Source organism: Seriola aureovittata, chromosome 17 (genome assembly GCF_021018895.1).
Source record: "Seriola aureovittata isolate HTS-2021-v1 ecotype China chromosome 17, ASM2101889v1, whole genome shotgun sequence".
Classification (NCBI taxonomy): Eukaryota; Metazoa; Chordata; class Actinopteri; order Carangiformes; family Carangidae; genus Seriola; species Seriola aureovittata.
In genome coordinates, this window is record NC_079380.1 from 22,985,329 (window position 1) to 23,001,626 (window position 16,298).

The following is a 16,298-nucleotide window of genomic DNA, read 5'->3' on the forward strand; positions in this document are numbered from 1 at the left end:
TTTCTTTATTGAGCTAATTTACGGTCAGGATTGTGTTGTAAAGGAACAGTTTGACATTTGGGGAAATGCCTTCCTGCTGAGAGTTAGATGAGAGGACAGTCTCCTGTCTGTGTGGTAAACATGCAGCTACAGCCAACAAGCCGCTAGCTGTAGCCTTATATTGAACTGACAAATACGAGAGTGATATCAATCTTCTCGTCTAACTCGCTGCCAGGAAGTGAATAAGTGTGATTTCCCCAAAATGTCCAACCAGGAGTTTGTCTTCATTTAATCTCCAGTTTTCCTCAGATAACCCGTTTGCAAACATTTCTTTTCGTCTCTTTTGCAGTTTGAGTTTTCCCCTCAAACTCTATGCTGCTATGGAAAACAATTATGCACCATCCAACGGGACGCCGCCTACTTTAGCTACCAGAACAGGTAAGGGCTTTCGACACATTGGAGCGTACACACACACACAAACACACACACACACACACACACACACACACACACACACACACACACACACACACACACACGCAGAGATCACAGACCAACAGCATTCACAAAAGTTTTTTATTCACATTTAGACACTTTGCAGCCAATGAGATCAGCTCGTTTGTGTCTTGCTGTGTTTTTGCACATTGGTTATATTTCCTTACAGCATAGCATCAATCAATCAGTGCAATCACAGATGAGTTTTAATTTGGCTTCAAATGGTTACCCTGGCACCATCTCTATCTCCATAGTTCACCGTTTTTTAATTTTCATCATGTCGTCATTCATAAAGTGGGCTCCTGTCTTCTTCAGCAGTTATTCTTTATTTGTTGCACCATTTGTTTCCCCACTGAGTAAATTTACATGCACAAAACATATGACTGCTCGCATTTTCTGATATTGCGTAAATAGAGGAGGGGGAGGGAGGGGGGGTCCATTCTCACCAACAGAAGAAAGGTTCCCACTTTATAAATGAACTGAAAGGATGATGGGTCTCTGTTGCTTTACCATTTATTTATTTTTCTCCTCATTCACCCTTTCATGTTTGGAGACTCGTATCCTCACTCCCGTCCTCCTCCACAGCTCCTAGTGGTCTCTCATGTTGCTGTAATGTTGTTGTTGTTTACCACTGGACGTCTGACGCTAATCTTTGCTTTGCCTTGGCTCTCTGTCCTCTGTTGGTTGTTGTTCACATCCTGTCCGTCCCCCCCCCCCCCCCATGTCCTCCCTCCCCCTCTCTGTCCCTCCATTGTCTCCGTCTGACCTGTAACGATTTATTTCACGCTTTTTTAATATCATTTTGACCTCCCCCATCTCCCCCCCCTCCCCTTCTCCCCTTCTCTCCCTCCTTTTTTTAACGCTTGTGATGTCTGCATTGGCCTGCTTTGGTGTGACCAATCATCCACTCCGAAATTTACGCGCAAAATCAAAACACCCGCCCACACAAAAACCCTGCATCACGATTGGCTGCTGGCGACGACCTACCTTGCCCTCTGCCTCCTCCTGTGTGTCCGCCCCCTGGCCTGTCCTGCCCTGCCCTGATTGGCGGCTGCTTCTTCGTGCCCTCTCTGTGATTGGCTGTGCTGATGGCGAACGGTGTAGTTCACCAAAATATGGGCTTCTTGCTGACAGGTACCACTTCTGTGAGAAGTGTTTCAACGAAATCCAGGGCGAGAGTGTTTCCCTGGGGGATGACCCCTCCCAGCCTCAGACGTGAGTACCACCCAACTCTCCGCCTTCCTTTCACACACAACAGATAACGGCTCTCGCATCAAGTAGCGTCTATCCAGATGAGCAGTCCTGCAACATCACCAAGACAACACAAGCATCAGAACCCTTTAACATCCAGTATTTCCCCTTGTATTTCCTGTAGGATGTCCACAGTGTCTGACAGTATCACACACATATATATTCAGCTTGTTTCTTATTGAAGCTGTACGGTGTTTACTCTCTTTACCCCAAACAGAGTTCTGTGGGACTGAGTGATGTTTGTAGTTACTGACCTCAGTGTCCGAGACAGAAAGATCATGAATATCATGTTTTTTCTAGCTTGTTGAAATGTGTAAGATAAACAGAAGTGTTGAGTAAAGTTGTGCAAAGACATTTAAAAAAAAAAAAAAGAAGAAAAATTCAATCAAAGCAGCAGATGCTTGATTTTCCTGATGTTTAGTCTCAAGTATGGGTGAACACTGAATACTACATTTCCCATAATGCAACTGGGTTGTAACTTTTATTGGCCCCTCCCTGCACATTCAGTTTCTATCAGAAGCTCTGTAAAAAGCTTCAAGTCTTGAACATGGGTCGAGATAACCCTTGATGACATCACTGTGACATCATCCAGGTTGTTTTCTCAAACACCTGAAGACGTTGTTGAGTTGTCGTAGTGGTGATATTAGCACTGCTCATGATGAATAAACAAAACTTCACGTGTGTCCTTTTTAAAACATGAATCCCTCTGTTTTTTTATTTGCTGATTTCATCCTTTATTATATAAATCTTATTTATTTACATTATTACATCATATAGTTTAATTCTTTCACTAACTAACCATCATGTTTTATTTAAGCCCTGTTTATATCTCATCTTAAAGGTCGTGTGTACAAATAATCAGTGTAACAATAAATTGTGATAAGAATATGTAGCTGGTGTTTTGAATCTCTTTAAGCATTTCCTGAATTTTTGGAAACAGGATTCTGCAGTTTACAGGTGAAAACATTGATGACTTTGTTGTGTCAGTTACAGAAGTTTGTTTTCTGGTATTTCCCACAGGTCCATCAACAAAGACCAGTTCCAGCGAAAGAAGAACGACACACTTGATCCTGAGTTGTACGTCCGCTTCTTATCTCGTTAACCTTTATACCGCTGCAGGATGATGTGGATATTATGTATTTAGTCTAGATTTTATATTTAGATGTTTGTTTTTATTCAAGCTGTTGGATTAGGTTAATGTGATTAAGTGATTATTATTTGTGAAATATAGCAAGCAGATAAAATATATTTTAGTTATTGTTATTTAACAGCAGCGCAGCTCCTGTAGAAGAACCAGTGTTTCCATCATGTGTGAAATGTCGCCTTATTAACTTTGATTGTTGTCGTCTGCCTTTTGTCTCCTCTCTGCTCAGGCTTGTGGAATGTACCGACTGTGGCCGTAAAATGCACCAGATCTGTGTCCTGCATCATGACACCATATGGCCGTCAGGGTGAGCCAGCTACCACGCACGCACACGCTCTGTACATTGCTGATCTGTGACTGGGTCTGGAAAATGAATTTGGCCTTTTGTGTTCTTTGATAAGCTCCAGAATCGGTACAGATGCTGTAGAAAGTACATTTCTCGGTCCCTCCAGAAAGTCACGATCTCGACTCATTTTTGTCCAATCGCGGCAACTTTTCCCACAAATTTGACCAATCATCAAAGTTTTCCCACGAGTTGAACCAATCACACCAGTCCCTGCACCAAACTCACTTCCTTGTTTCTGGGGTTGAAGCTTGTTTGTGAAGCTGCAGACGTGTGTGACACGAACGTCCCACATTTACCAACAAGCTGTCACTGTTAAAGACCGTGTGAAGACATTCCCAGATGTTTTACACGAAAGCAGAGTTAAATAGTTTTGCAGCTGAAATAAAATATCTACAGTTCAAATAATCCGGTTGATATTTATCTACAGTTTTAAGCTGTTGAAGATCCGATCATCACTCAAGAGTCCGTCATGTAGAGAGCTGATAAAAACATATCATATTGACATTTAAGGTGTATTGATTGATTTCCAAACGTCAATCACACATCAAGTAACACTCAAGGAAACATTCCACCTTAAAAGATGCCAGTAGCTGCCGGTCGCCTCTGAGCTGCTGAGTGAATTAAATCATTAATCAGTAAAGATGAAAAGAGAGAAAATATAATTTCAGTCATCATTCACTCCTGATGAAACTGGAAACTGCACTGGATTTATTCTCACTGGTGCAAGTTGTCTTCAGTTTTAATGAATAATTATAATTTATTATTTTTAATGAAGATAGTGACAATTTTTTTTGCAATTTTTATTTTCTCCCTCAGATTCATTGCATAAAAAAACATCGCAATTTTTAAGAAAAGCTGCCAAAAAATCAGGTGTTTCAGCTGCAAGAATCCCCCTCCAAAAAAAAGCCTGTGAAATTCTGGAGGGACTGAGTCGTTAAGCCTTGACACACATTTTCATTTAGCTGCAGAGAATGCTGTCTTTAGCAAATTGTTAAAGCTCATAACAGCGTACCGACATTTTGAGGAGCAGTTTGGAAACTGAAAATATGTAGGTGTTTCACATCAAGACTAAAGGGCGGCTGCAACAGATGCACAAAGGTCTTGCAGCTCGAGTGAGAAACGAGTCTTAAAGTTTGATTTCCCTTCATGTGTGATCTGTTTGTAATTAAAAGATGGAAGCAACTTCTGAGTCATTACAGTTGTTTAAAGAAAGAGAGACTGACATCAAAGGCCAAATCACCTCTTGATTAAAGCCACTTCATCACTGTCAACGATGCTGATTGTGACGGAGCGGATGGTAACCTGCAAGTTTAACCATTTACTCTTTTATTTCCCCCCTAACCACCAGCTTTGTGTGCGACAACTGCCTCAAAAAGGCAAATAAGACGCGGAAAGAGAACAAATACGCAGCCAAAAGTAAGTGGAGTGTGTCTGTGTTTTCATCTGAGGTGTTGATACTTTTCTAATTTTGATTTGATTTGTATAATGTAGTCAGTAATTGAGATTTCTGCCACGGCTGCTCCGCGGTTCATATCTTCTTGCCTTGTCTGTTTCCTTCTCTCCGTGATCGACATATTCACCTCACTCCCTCTGTGAAAAACAACCTGCAGACAGAGCCAGTGGCTTTCAGTATAAATGTTTTAATGTGGAGTTTGAAAGAGGAAGTAGGGAGAGAGAGAGAAAAGAGGAACAAAAATGAAGGCAAATTTGCAAACTATAAAATAAACATGGACATGACAGAAGGAGGAAGGGTATAACTTTTCGCTGTTACATCACCGCCGTCACTGAGTGCTCTTAAAAAAAAACACAAAGGTGTGTCTCATGAATGAGAAGAGTTGCCGTACAAAAGGTACCACCGCCAGTGTGACGGTCAGCGGTCTGTGTGTGACCGTCTCCAGAAACTGAGAATCCTGCCGGGTAGTTTACACCGAGGAAAACCCGAGGGCACACAGCTCTGTTATTATGTGAAACTGTGTCTGCTAATTAATATCAGATTCAAAGGATGTTGTGGTTAGAAAATATTCAAACGTACTGACGTTTCATACGAGGTGAGGCAGCGTTTATCAGCCATCTAGACACATCAGAGCCTGTTTGGTTTAATATGTAGATCCTCATCTTTTAAGAAAAAAACATTTAATTTCCTGCTTTATTTGTTTTCTGTGCAACTAACAACTTCAAAACATGAACCAAACTATGATTTCACTGAATAATTTTACCGCTGATTGAATTGTCTTTTTAGCTCAGATATTTTCCCATCAATCCACTCTCTAATAAACTAAAGAACTTACAGGAAACACAATCCTTCATCTGGATAATAAAAAATAATGATTTTATTTGATTATTTTATTATCATTAATAATCCACCTCTTTCTTTGTTTGGCAGGGCTTCCCCAGACCAAGCTGGGGAGCTATTTGGAGTCACGAGTGAACGACTACCTCAAGCGGCAGATCAACATTGATGCTGGCGAGGTCACCATCCGAGTGGTCCACGTCTCGGACAAGGTGGTCGAGGTCAAGCCGGGCATGAAGTCCAGGTAGGAGGTTGAAGTTCTGAGTTTTAACGAGTTGGTGAGACAAACAGCAACAAATGTTTAGGTCCTGCAGCAGGTCAGACGCCTGGCCCGGGTTAGATGATCCGGAGCTGGACACACGTTTTACACAGCAGCATTTGCATCAGGGTGAAGTAAGTTTGTAATGATCAGCGGCGCTCGTATCATCAGTAGCTGTGATCAGACAAAGTTTCCTGAGGGGAAACTTTGCTCAAGCAGCAGTTCCTCCACATCACTGCAAAGACAAATGCACATTGTTGTAGCTAGGCAACAGCCGGACTGGCCACGGTGCACAGAGGAGAAGGTAACCCAACAAGAGGGAGTTTGTTTACTGAACATGTGGTGGAACATAAATGCACATTAACAAGTTGGATTTCAGAGGCAACAATAGATTTCCAAACCTCGCACAGCTGCAGCTGCACAACAGCGTTTGAGGGTTGGAGTTGTCGAGTTAATTTAAACATTAAGAAACACAGTATTGATGCCAGGTCATAATCCGTTTCTGCGTCTGTTCTGTGCTGCGGTTGTCGTATTCTCTCATTTTGAACCGGCTAATTATGAGACGAACGCTGCAACGTGACGATGTTCTCCTGCTGTGTTACCGTGGTTACTGTCACTCAACGACGACAACATCTGAAATGTTCCTGTGCAAAACTCGTAGAACCTCTCAGTCACCGCTCGCTGACGGGACCTCGCAAAACAGGCTGAGGTGACAGAGGGACACGTTTTAATGGATGTATTATTGGATTGAAGCTAATTTAGCTACTTGTACATGGACTGTTACTATGGTTACTATCGCTCAGTGCGTGAAAACGCGAAATGTTCCGGTGCGAAACTCATAACCCCTCAGCTGCGATCCCAGTTGTATCCAGGGGGTCGGGTCGTAATAGTGAACACTGATTTTAGTAGCAGGTGGTGAAATGATTCATCAATAATGTCACATTTTTACTCAGAAATTCCAATAAGCGAATTAAAGTCTGTGTGATCAGTATGTGACGGTGTCTCCACATGGGTTCTGCTTGGACAGTCCAAGTTTATTTATTTTTTTATTCCCACTCTGTCCCTGAATACTAAGAAATATTAAGAAATGACTTACTGGTTATCAGCAGCAGAAACCACAGCGAGCAGCAAGAATCTCTCCTGTCTGTCTGTGTGAAAAGAAACCACAATTTGATTTTGGGACGGTTTGCATTCACCTTGGGACGGTTAAAATACTTTTTCGGGACAGTGGTGAAAAAAGTGAGTCTGGAGCCGTGATTTAAAAACATGTTGTATTTCATCTGTTTTTCTCACCTGGCTGTTGTTGTTGTTGTTGTTTTTGTTCATCCAGGTTTGTGGACAGCGGAGAGATGTCCGAGTCCTTCCCGTACAGGATGAAAGCCTTGTTTGCGTTCGAGGACATTGACGGAGCGGACGTGTGTTTTTTCGGCATGCACGTCCAAGAGTACGGCTCGGACTGCCCGCCCCCCAATCAGAGACGAGTGTACATCTCTTACCTGGACAGCGTGCACTTCTTCCAACCTCGACACCTCAGGACCGCCGTCTACCATGAGATCCTGATAGGCTACCTGGAGTACGTCAGGAGGCAGGGGTAAGAGAAAAGTTTAGACCCTCTTAAAACATGAAAATCCAAAACTGAGCAGCTGAAAACTATTTCTCCAAATGAAAACTCAGAGCATCAGCTTCAACATTAAGATTGAGCCCGTTATGCAGCGTAAAGTCATTCCTGTATTCATTAGGCTTTGTGTTCCAGACGCTGCTACAGATGAAAATGAGTAAGCAGATGGACTAAAAGGAAATCAGTTTACACTAGTTTAGTGGCCTCAGTGAATACAACCTCATGTCTCCCTGTTTCAGGTTTACGACGGGTCACATCTGGGCCTGTCCGCCCAGTGAAGGGGACGATTACATCTTCCACTGTCACCCAATGGACCAGAAGATCCCGAAGCCGAAACGCCTGCAGGAGTGGTACAAGAAGATGCTGGACAAGGCTGTTGCTGAGCGCATTGTCCACGATTACAAGGTGAGACGTTCTTCACATTCAGTGCACTGCAGTTAACATTGTGATTTCACTGCAGAAAGCCAGTTCCCAGGATGTTCAGTGATTTGACTCTTTTGAATTTTGCAAATACTGTTGAGAAAACAATCTCGCCACATGAAAGTGCATTTACCAGCTGTTCTGGGGGCTTTCAATCATATCACATTTTAAAGATTCAAATTTAATGACAACTTGGCATACTCCATCTGGCAAAGAATATCATGAGATATGATTGAAAGCCCCAGAACAGCCACTAAATGGACCCTGTTGTGAGATTGTGTCCTCGAGCGTTTTTATTCCTCCACGCCGACGACAGTCAGAGCCATGTTGTCCGTCCCATTCTTGTGGACACGATATCTCAGCAACACCTCGACATAACTTCTTCAAATTTGGCACAAATATTCACTAGCACTCAAGGATGAACTGATTCGATTTTAGGGGTCAAAGGTCAGAAGTCAAGGGCGTTGTGACCTCAGGAAACATAGTTTGTGGCCTTGTGAACGCAATATCTCCACAGTACCTTGAGGGAATTAACTTAAATGTGGTGAAAAGATTCACCTGGACTCGAGGACGAACTGATTAAATTCATGTGGTCAAAGGTCGAGGTCACGATGACCTCACAAAACATGATTTTTGGCCTTGCAATATCTCGAGAACTCCTCAAAGGGAGTTCTACTTTCATAACGTTTTGTTGTTTCCGTTGACGGTGCCAAAGCTCATTACGACATTAACAGCATCACAAGAATTTAACGGTCGTCTCTTTGTCCGTCTTCGTCCCGCAGGACATCTTCAAGCAGGCAACAGAGGACCGGCTGACCAGCGCCAAGGAGCTGCCGTACTTTGAGGGCGACTTCTGGCCAAACGTGCTGGAGGAGAGCATCAAGGAGCTGGAGCAGGAGGAGGAGGAGAGGAAGAGGGAGGAGAACAGCACCTCCAACGAGAGCACCGATGTGAGTAGAGTAAGAGTCCGCACGTATTCAGCCTCATTTATGTCATAAAATATACATATATAAATATAAATGGTGTGTACTGAAATTGACCTTTTTAAACATTCACAGGCCACAAAAGGAGACAGCAAGAATGCCAAAAAGAAGAACAACAAAAAGACAAGCAAGAACAAGAGTAGCTTGAGCCGAGCCAATAAGAAAAAACCAGGGATGCCCAACGTTTCCAATGACCTCTCCCAGAAACTCTACGCCACCATGGAGAAACATAAGGAGGTATGTGTGATTGTAGCCAAAGATATTTATTGTTTTATTGGATTATAAAACAATGAGAACATTAAAGTGACTCGTGTCATCAGAGTTGTTACGTCGACTCTGCGTCCGGGACCTTTACCTTCACCAACAGCAGACAAATAGTGGATTAAAGCACCTGTGATCTATACGTCTGTTTTAACAGTGGATCACGTGATCACCTGTATGTGAAGGGTGTTGCTTATAGTGATGAACCCACACAAAGTTCCCCTGAGCTCTGCGTAGCATTTCAGCTCATCAAACAAGTAAACGTGGATGTAAACAATGCACCACTTTAAAATATAATTAATTTGCTTTACAAATATTTTAAGGGAAAGGAAATGTATTTGATATGTTTTGTTAGACCGAAAGGAAACACACGAAACCCTTTTACATTGATGGATAACATTACCTGTTAATGATCGCTACATGAGGAAAAAATTAACACTATTCAGTAATTGTATATTAATAAATTGTGAACAGAGGATAAAAGAATCCGCAGGAATGACAAAAGGACAGGATGCTTTTAGCTCCGTATCAGAAACGATCTCCGTGCAGACTCACACACACATACCTGCGCAGTCACGTACACTGGGCATGTGTGAGCCGGTGTAAACAGGAAACAGATTGTCTACTCTGCAGTTGATTAGTTGCAAAAAAAATACTACGATCGAGGAACAACAAAGACAGCTGCAGCGTTAAAATACAGAGTTTAACCGAACAACAGCTGCTAGCAAAGACAACAAGGTCGGTAACGCCTGTGATTCGTTATGTGTGTCGTGTGGACGGGAGGAGGAAACGTAGCAAAGAGATCAGTAGTGCGTACAAAGCATCACAGATGACCCTCTCCCCTCTATTCCCAGGTCTTCTTCGTCATCCGCCTCATTGCCGGCCCCACCGCAAACTCCCTGCCCCCCATCACTGACGTGGACCCCCTGATGGCCTGCGACCTGATGGACGGCCGCGACGCCTTCCTGACTCTGGCCAGGGACAAGCACCTGGAGTTCAGCTCCCTCAGGAGGTCCAAGTGGAGCTCCATGTGTATGTTGGTGGAGCTGCACAACCAGAGCCAGGACCGCTTCGTCTACACCTGCAACGAGTGCAAACACCACGTGGAGACCCGCTTCCACTGCACCGTCTGCGAGGTGAGAATCCAGAATCTCTCTTTTGATACGAGACCCTGTGAATATTTTAAATACTGTGATGTGTTTTTCATGTTGAGAAATCTTGAAATGAAACACTGAGAGGAAAACGTTCTCCAGTTGGGCAGTAATGTTAGTCAGCTGACGTTTCTCAGAAACATCGTATTTCAGAGAACAAATATTCAGGTTTTCTCTTTCATGAACTGGCTGCTGAATAAATAAGGAAAGAGATTTTTTTTTTTAAACAGAAACCTGGTGAATAAACAGATGTGCTTTTTTGTTTTCCTCCCTCCCCTCCAACTGGGAACAGTGAAATTCCCTTGTATTTCAGTCAGTGTTGTTGTAACTCCACTGCAATGTGGATCTGTTGACTTGACTGTTTTGAATTCAGTGGCATCTGCAAGTCCAGACAATACTTCTGTTGGCTGGAGTGTTTATTCTCAGCATTCCCAGATTACAGTGAGAAAACTTCATGTTGAAAGATTGACACTCGAGACTCACTCGTGTGTTTCAGCGCTACAGTTGCACAACTTTACAGAACTTTGCAAAGTTTAGCGACTGTGCAATGAGATGGATTTTTAACTTGTATTAATTAATGAAGTGCTTGTATTCATGATTATTCTCCCATCCCTCTTCTTTCCTTTCCCTCCCCAGGACTATGACTTGTGCATCACCTGCTACAACACTAAAGGTCATGAGCACAAGATGGATAAGCTGGGGCTTGGGCTAGACGACGACAGCAACAACCAGTCAGCAGCAGCTACCCAGAGCCCTGGAGACTCCCGTCGCCTCAGCATCCAGCGCTGCATCCAGTCACTGGTCCACGCGTGCCAATGCCGCAACGCCAACTGCTCCCTGCCATCCTGCCAGAAGATGAAGCGCGTCGTTCAGCACACAAAAGGCTGCAAGCGCAAGACGAATGGCGGCTGCCCCATCTGCAAGCAGCTCATCGCTCTGTGTTGCTACCATGCCAAACACTGTCAGGAGAACAAATGTCCCGTCCCGTTCTGTCTGAACATCAAGCAAAAGCTGCGGCAGCAGCAGCTGCAGCACCGACTCCAGCAGGCCCAGATGTTGAGGAGAAGAATGGCCAGCATGCAGAGGGTGGGGCAGCCGGCTGGAGGGCCACCGGGAGGACCTGTGGTAGGACTTCCATCACCAGGGAACAACGGTACCACAGCACCCAGTACCCCAACGTCTGGGGGAACCCAACCCCCAACCCCTCAGACCCCAACTCAGACCATGCCTCCAGTCCAGCAGCAAGGAATGGGCCCAGGACCTGGAGTCCAGCAGCAGCAACAGCAGCCAGGTGGGATGCCCTCACAGGGTGGCATGCCTCCTCAGCACACCCTCCACCACCAGTTTCAGCAGATGGCAGGTGGAGGTGGTGGGGCTGGAGGGATGATGAGTTCTCCCCAACATCAGCAGCAGATGCTTCCTCAGGTCCAGCAGCAGCAGCAGCAAGGTGGAGCAGGGACCAACCCTCAACAGCTCCAACAGCACCCCAACAATTTGCCTCCATATGCCAGCAGACCCCCGGGCTCCTCCCCAATCCACCAGTCCCAGGGCAAACCAGTCCTTGGGTCTGCAACACCCCCTCAGCAACAGCCTGGTGCTACTGTCATGGCTGCAAGCGTTGGGGGCCAGCAGCCTCCGAGCCAGTCGCAGGTCCAGCCTCAACTTCCACCGCAGCAACAGCAGCCTCCCTCTGGCCCCCCACCGGCAGCCGTAGAAATTGCTATGAAGATCCAACAAGTGGCAGATGCTCAGAGGAAGATGGCTCTGCAAAGACAGGCAGCTGCAGGCTTGATGCCTCCCCACCCCCACCATCAACAGGGTCAAGGTCAACAGATGAGCATGGGGCACCCGGGGGCAGTAGGAATGGTCGGACCCCAGGGCATGGCACCACAGACGGCAGCGGTGGCAGCCGCTCGGGCCCACATGGATCAACAACAAGGCGCTCCACCAGGGATGATGGTTGGCGCTGGGGGGCCCATGCAGCAACCCCCTCCGCAGGGTAGTCTGCCCCAGGGCCAGCTCCCCCCTCAGGTGCAGCTTCAACAGCAGAGGATGGGTGCACCACTTCAAAACCCTCAACAGCAACAACAGCAGTGGGCAAGCCAGGGGATCCCTCCCCAGCAGAGACAAGCGATGATGAACCAAATGGGCCATCAAGCCATGATGACCGCTCAGCAGCAGCAGCAAATGCAACAACAACAACAGCAGCAACAGCAGCAACAGCAGCAGCACCAACAAGCTCAGGGCCACGCTGCCTTGATAAACATGGCGCAACAGCAAGGTGCTGGGGGCGGGGTACCAGGAGGGGCTGTCCCCGTGGGCACCGGTGTCCCAGGGGCAGGTGCCGCTGGTGGGAACATCCCCCAGGCAGCTCTTCAGGACCTGTTACGGACTCTTCGCTCGCCCAGCTCACCGCTCCAGCAGCAGCAGGTCCTCAACATCCTGCGGTCCAATCCACAGCTCATGGCTGCTTTCATTAAGCAGAGGGCCTCAAAATACAAGGGGGTGCAGGGAGGGCCTGGTGGACCAGGTGGTGTGCCGGGAGGTCCCGGTCCCACAGGGGGTCCTGTTGGTAATGTCATGGCAGGAGGGGGCCCGCAAGTGAACATGAATGCTGCAGGTGCTGGCCAGCCAGGGATGCACATGGGGGGTCAGGGAGGGACAAATGTCAACATGGCCACTATGGCCCAGCTGCAGCAGGTGCAGCAGCAGCAGCTTCAGCAGCAGCAGCTTCAGCAGCAGCAGCAGCAGCAGCAGCAGAGGCCGATGCTCAGTGGGTTACAGCAGCAGCAGGTGGCAGCTCTCCAGCAGCAGCAACAGCAGCAGCAGCAGCAGCAGCAAGGGGGAGGAAGGGGGATGCAGGGCCAGGGGCAACAGATGGGAAATCTCAATAACACCCAGTTTAGAGAGATTCTCATGAGACGGCATCTCCAGCAGCAGCAACAACAGCAGCAGCAGCAGCAACAACAGCAGCAGCAGCAGCAGCAGCAGCAAATGGGAGTAAATCACGGTCAGTTCCAGCAGCCACAGCCCCCACAGGGGCAGAGCTACATGGGACAGCCTGGGATGCAGCCTCCTACAGTGGGACAGGGCCCAGCTGGGGGGCCCCCTCTTGGCCCCCAGCAGCCTGGTGGTCCCCAAGGCCAACAGGGGCAAGGTTACCCGGGGTCAGTGACCCAGCAGCAGGCCACAGCTGCACTCCAGCACAGGCTCCAGCACCAGCACCACCTCCAGATGCAGCAGCAGCAGAATGCCATGGCTGGCCTGCCGGGGGGTGATGCAGGGCCAGGTGGAGGGGGTCCTCCGCAGCCACCTCAAGGCCCTCAGCCCACTCAGAGTGGCCCCCCACCTTCGTCTTCTCAGGCCCTGCTCCAACAGGCCCTCCACCAAAGGTTGCTCCAGCAGCAGCATCTGGGCCCTGGGGGTTCACCAGCCCAGCACAGCAATCCCATGAGTCCTCAGCAGCCGCAGCAGATGGCCCAGTCCCCACACCCCCACCTTCAGGGCCAGGCGATGCCCACATCGCTGGCTAACCAGGTGCGATCACCACAGCCGTCTCCCAGACCCCAGTCACAGCCGCCGCACTCCAGCCCGTCCCCGCGCATGCAGCCTCAGCCCTCCCCGCATCACATCTCCCCCCAGATGCAAACGGGTTCCCCGCACCCGGGCCATCTGAACCAGCACCACCCAGGTATGGTGGTCCCTCCACAACAACAGCAACAACCACCAACGCAACAGCAGCAACAGAACTCTATGGAGCAGTTCGGGTCGGACCAGAGCGCTATGTTATCTCAGCTGAGCGGCATGGCCGGTCTCCACGGGCCGGGGGGCAGCGGTCAGGACCCATTGGGCCAGAATCTGAATCACAACCCTTTAGACATCATGTAGGAATTCTACCTAACGTGTCAAGTTGAGCTGGAAGCGCTCGGTGGTTCTTCGCACAAACTGCACTCACCCAGGACAGTGTTATTGTTATTAGCCTTTCTTTTTTTATACTATTATTAAATGTTATTTAAAATGTTTTCAATAAAGACGCATTGAACTGAACTTCCTATGGGAGATGAACAATAAATCAAGCAGTCGTTAAATAAATTAGAATAAATGAATTGTAAGTTATTGCTGTTAATATATTTTTTTGCCAATCGTGGACAAAGAGGGGGCGAGGGGGTTTCTCTAGCTCCTCACCTCCACCTCTTGCAGAATAGAAGAAAGGCGATATTTTCGGGGGTTCGGGGGTCTATAGGAGTAATTGCCTTTTTTAAGAAATGTTTTTAAGGTTTTGAACATGGTCAAGAATTAAAGAGGAAATGATTTAATGCAAAGAACTTTTTTATCAGTTTTGTTTCCCATCATTCAGTCTGTCTATTTCTGTTTTGCAGAGTGATGTGGATTATTATTATTATTAATGTAAATCCAAACATGATGCATATCCTCCTTTTTAAATGTTTGGGTTTGCTTTATTTATTGTTTTCTCTTCAGGGGGTGGGGCGGGCGGGGGGGTGTTATGTACCCTGAGACTGCTACAATTCGTATAGAAATATATTTTTGTTATTGACTGTTGAAGGGGGGGGTTATTAGTGGATATTTCATTTCGCTGTAGATGTCTTTAGTTGGGTCTGTCCGGGTGGGAATAATGAACTGTCAGTGTTTTATTGCAGTGGCTGAGGGTCTGCTGTGAGTTTGAGATGTCGAACGGACATGTTGTGACGCCTCGGCCAGCGTCTACGTCGGACGTCGGCCATGCTGGAAGGGACTCCTCCCTCGCGAACATGCAAGCCCTCTCCCTCGAATGTGTGTGCACTCCTTCCTTTAAAGACACTTAACATGGAGCAGTGGAGGCTTGGGGAGGGGGGGTGCATACCTGTGTGCCTGTAACATTTTGAGTACATGGGCTGGGATGTGAAAAAAATGGGTGGGGTGGGCTCCTTTTAGTGTTTTTAGGATTCTACTGTTTGGAGTAAACAGAGGATTTTGATCCAAATGAACTGTGTTGCACAGAAATGAGGAGAAAGGAGGAGCAGTCAGTCTCCGTCTCTTTCTTCCTCGTCCCCTTTGCTGCTTCCCTTGGACTTTAAATCCCCCCCTCCTCCTCCTCCTCCTTTGGGGGAAGTTGATCTCCCTCCCCACCAACTCCATCTTTATCTTTCTGCTAAGAACTTTGGGAGTTTAATTTAATATTTTTTACTGTACAAAGGAAACACAAACTGTGGACTCAAATACTGTTTTTTATAATAAAATGAAAATTACCAATAGTGACGTGTCCTGCATGTGGCTGTTTGTTAGAAATATGAGTCTAACTTTGGGCCGAGTTGGCTCACTAGATCATCGTGGTAACCTACACCACACAGCTGACCTGCTCCAGGGTCGGTTAACTTCAGAGGATCGGAGTGAAACCTGTCAGCAACCCGACTACTGACCAATCAGATCACTGCAAAGATTTAGTCATCGCTGCAGGATCCTGACAGGGTCAAAGATATTGAGTTTAATGAGAAGAAATGATAAGCAAAGACTTCACACCAGGTTAGGTCAGCAGAATAAATTTTCTGTTAAAAGTTTGCATGTTCTCCCTGTACCTGCATGGGTTCTGTCCGGGTACTCCGGCTTCCTCCAGCAATCCAAAGACATGCACATTAGGTTAATTGGCGGCTCTAATGCCTTACTACTGTATACTATGACTTTTTAATGCCTTATTAAACTGACTTTTTATGCCTTACTATACTATGACCATTTATGCCTTACTTTATTGACTTTTTATATCTTACTATACAATGACATTTTTATTTCTTATTATACTATGACTTTTTTTGACTTACTATACTTTGACTTTTTATGCCTTACTATACTATAAAGTTTTTTTTACCTTACTATACTATGACATTTTTATGACTTCTTATGCCTATGACTTTATTTTTGCCTTACGTTAATGACTTTTTATGCCTTACTATACTATGACTTTTTTTGCCATAGATACACTATGCCTTTATTTTTGCCTAATTATACTATAACTTTTTATATCTTACCATACTATGATGTTTTTTTGCCTAAATATACTGACTTTTTTTGCCTTACTATACTATGAACTTTGTCACGGGGCGACACAG

The 16,298-nt window shown here is 46.2% G+C and overlaps 1 protein-coding gene across 4 annotated transcripts in view; it reads left to right on the top strand.

The window, feature by feature from the left end:
• Positions 1–15,449, top strand: part of ep300b (E1A binding protein p300 b) — a 32,331-nt gene extending 16,882 nt beyond the window's left edge. For 2 of the 4 annotated variants that reach the window (XM_056402109.1, XM_056402110.1), the window contains exons 19-30: positions 329–417; positions 1,579–1,689; positions 2,746–2,802; positions 3,099–3,176; positions 4,564–4,631; positions 5,599–5,749; positions 7,095–7,355; positions 7,622–7,787; positions 8,585–8,752; positions 8,861–9,022; positions 9,901–10,182; positions 10,834–15,449. In XM_056402109.1, coding sequence (XP_056258084.1) covers positions 329–417; positions 1,579–1,689; positions 2,746–2,802; positions 3,099–3,176; positions 4,564–4,631; positions 5,599–5,749; positions 7,095–7,355; positions 7,622–7,787; positions 8,585–8,752; positions 8,861–9,022; positions 9,901–10,182; positions 10,834–14,085 — 4,845 coding nt within the window. In that variant the 3' untranslated portion in view covers positions 14,086–15,449. The remainder of the gene's footprint in view (positions 1–328; positions 418–1,578; positions 1,690–2,745; positions 2,803–3,098; positions 3,177–4,563; positions 4,632–5,598; positions 5,750–7,094; positions 7,356–7,621; positions 7,788–8,584; positions 8,753–8,860; positions 9,023–9,900; positions 10,183–10,833) is intronic. The other 2 variants (XM_056402111.1, XM_056402112.1) reach the window with 1 other exon arrangement.
• Positions 15,450–16,298: the final 849 nt, after the last annotated feature.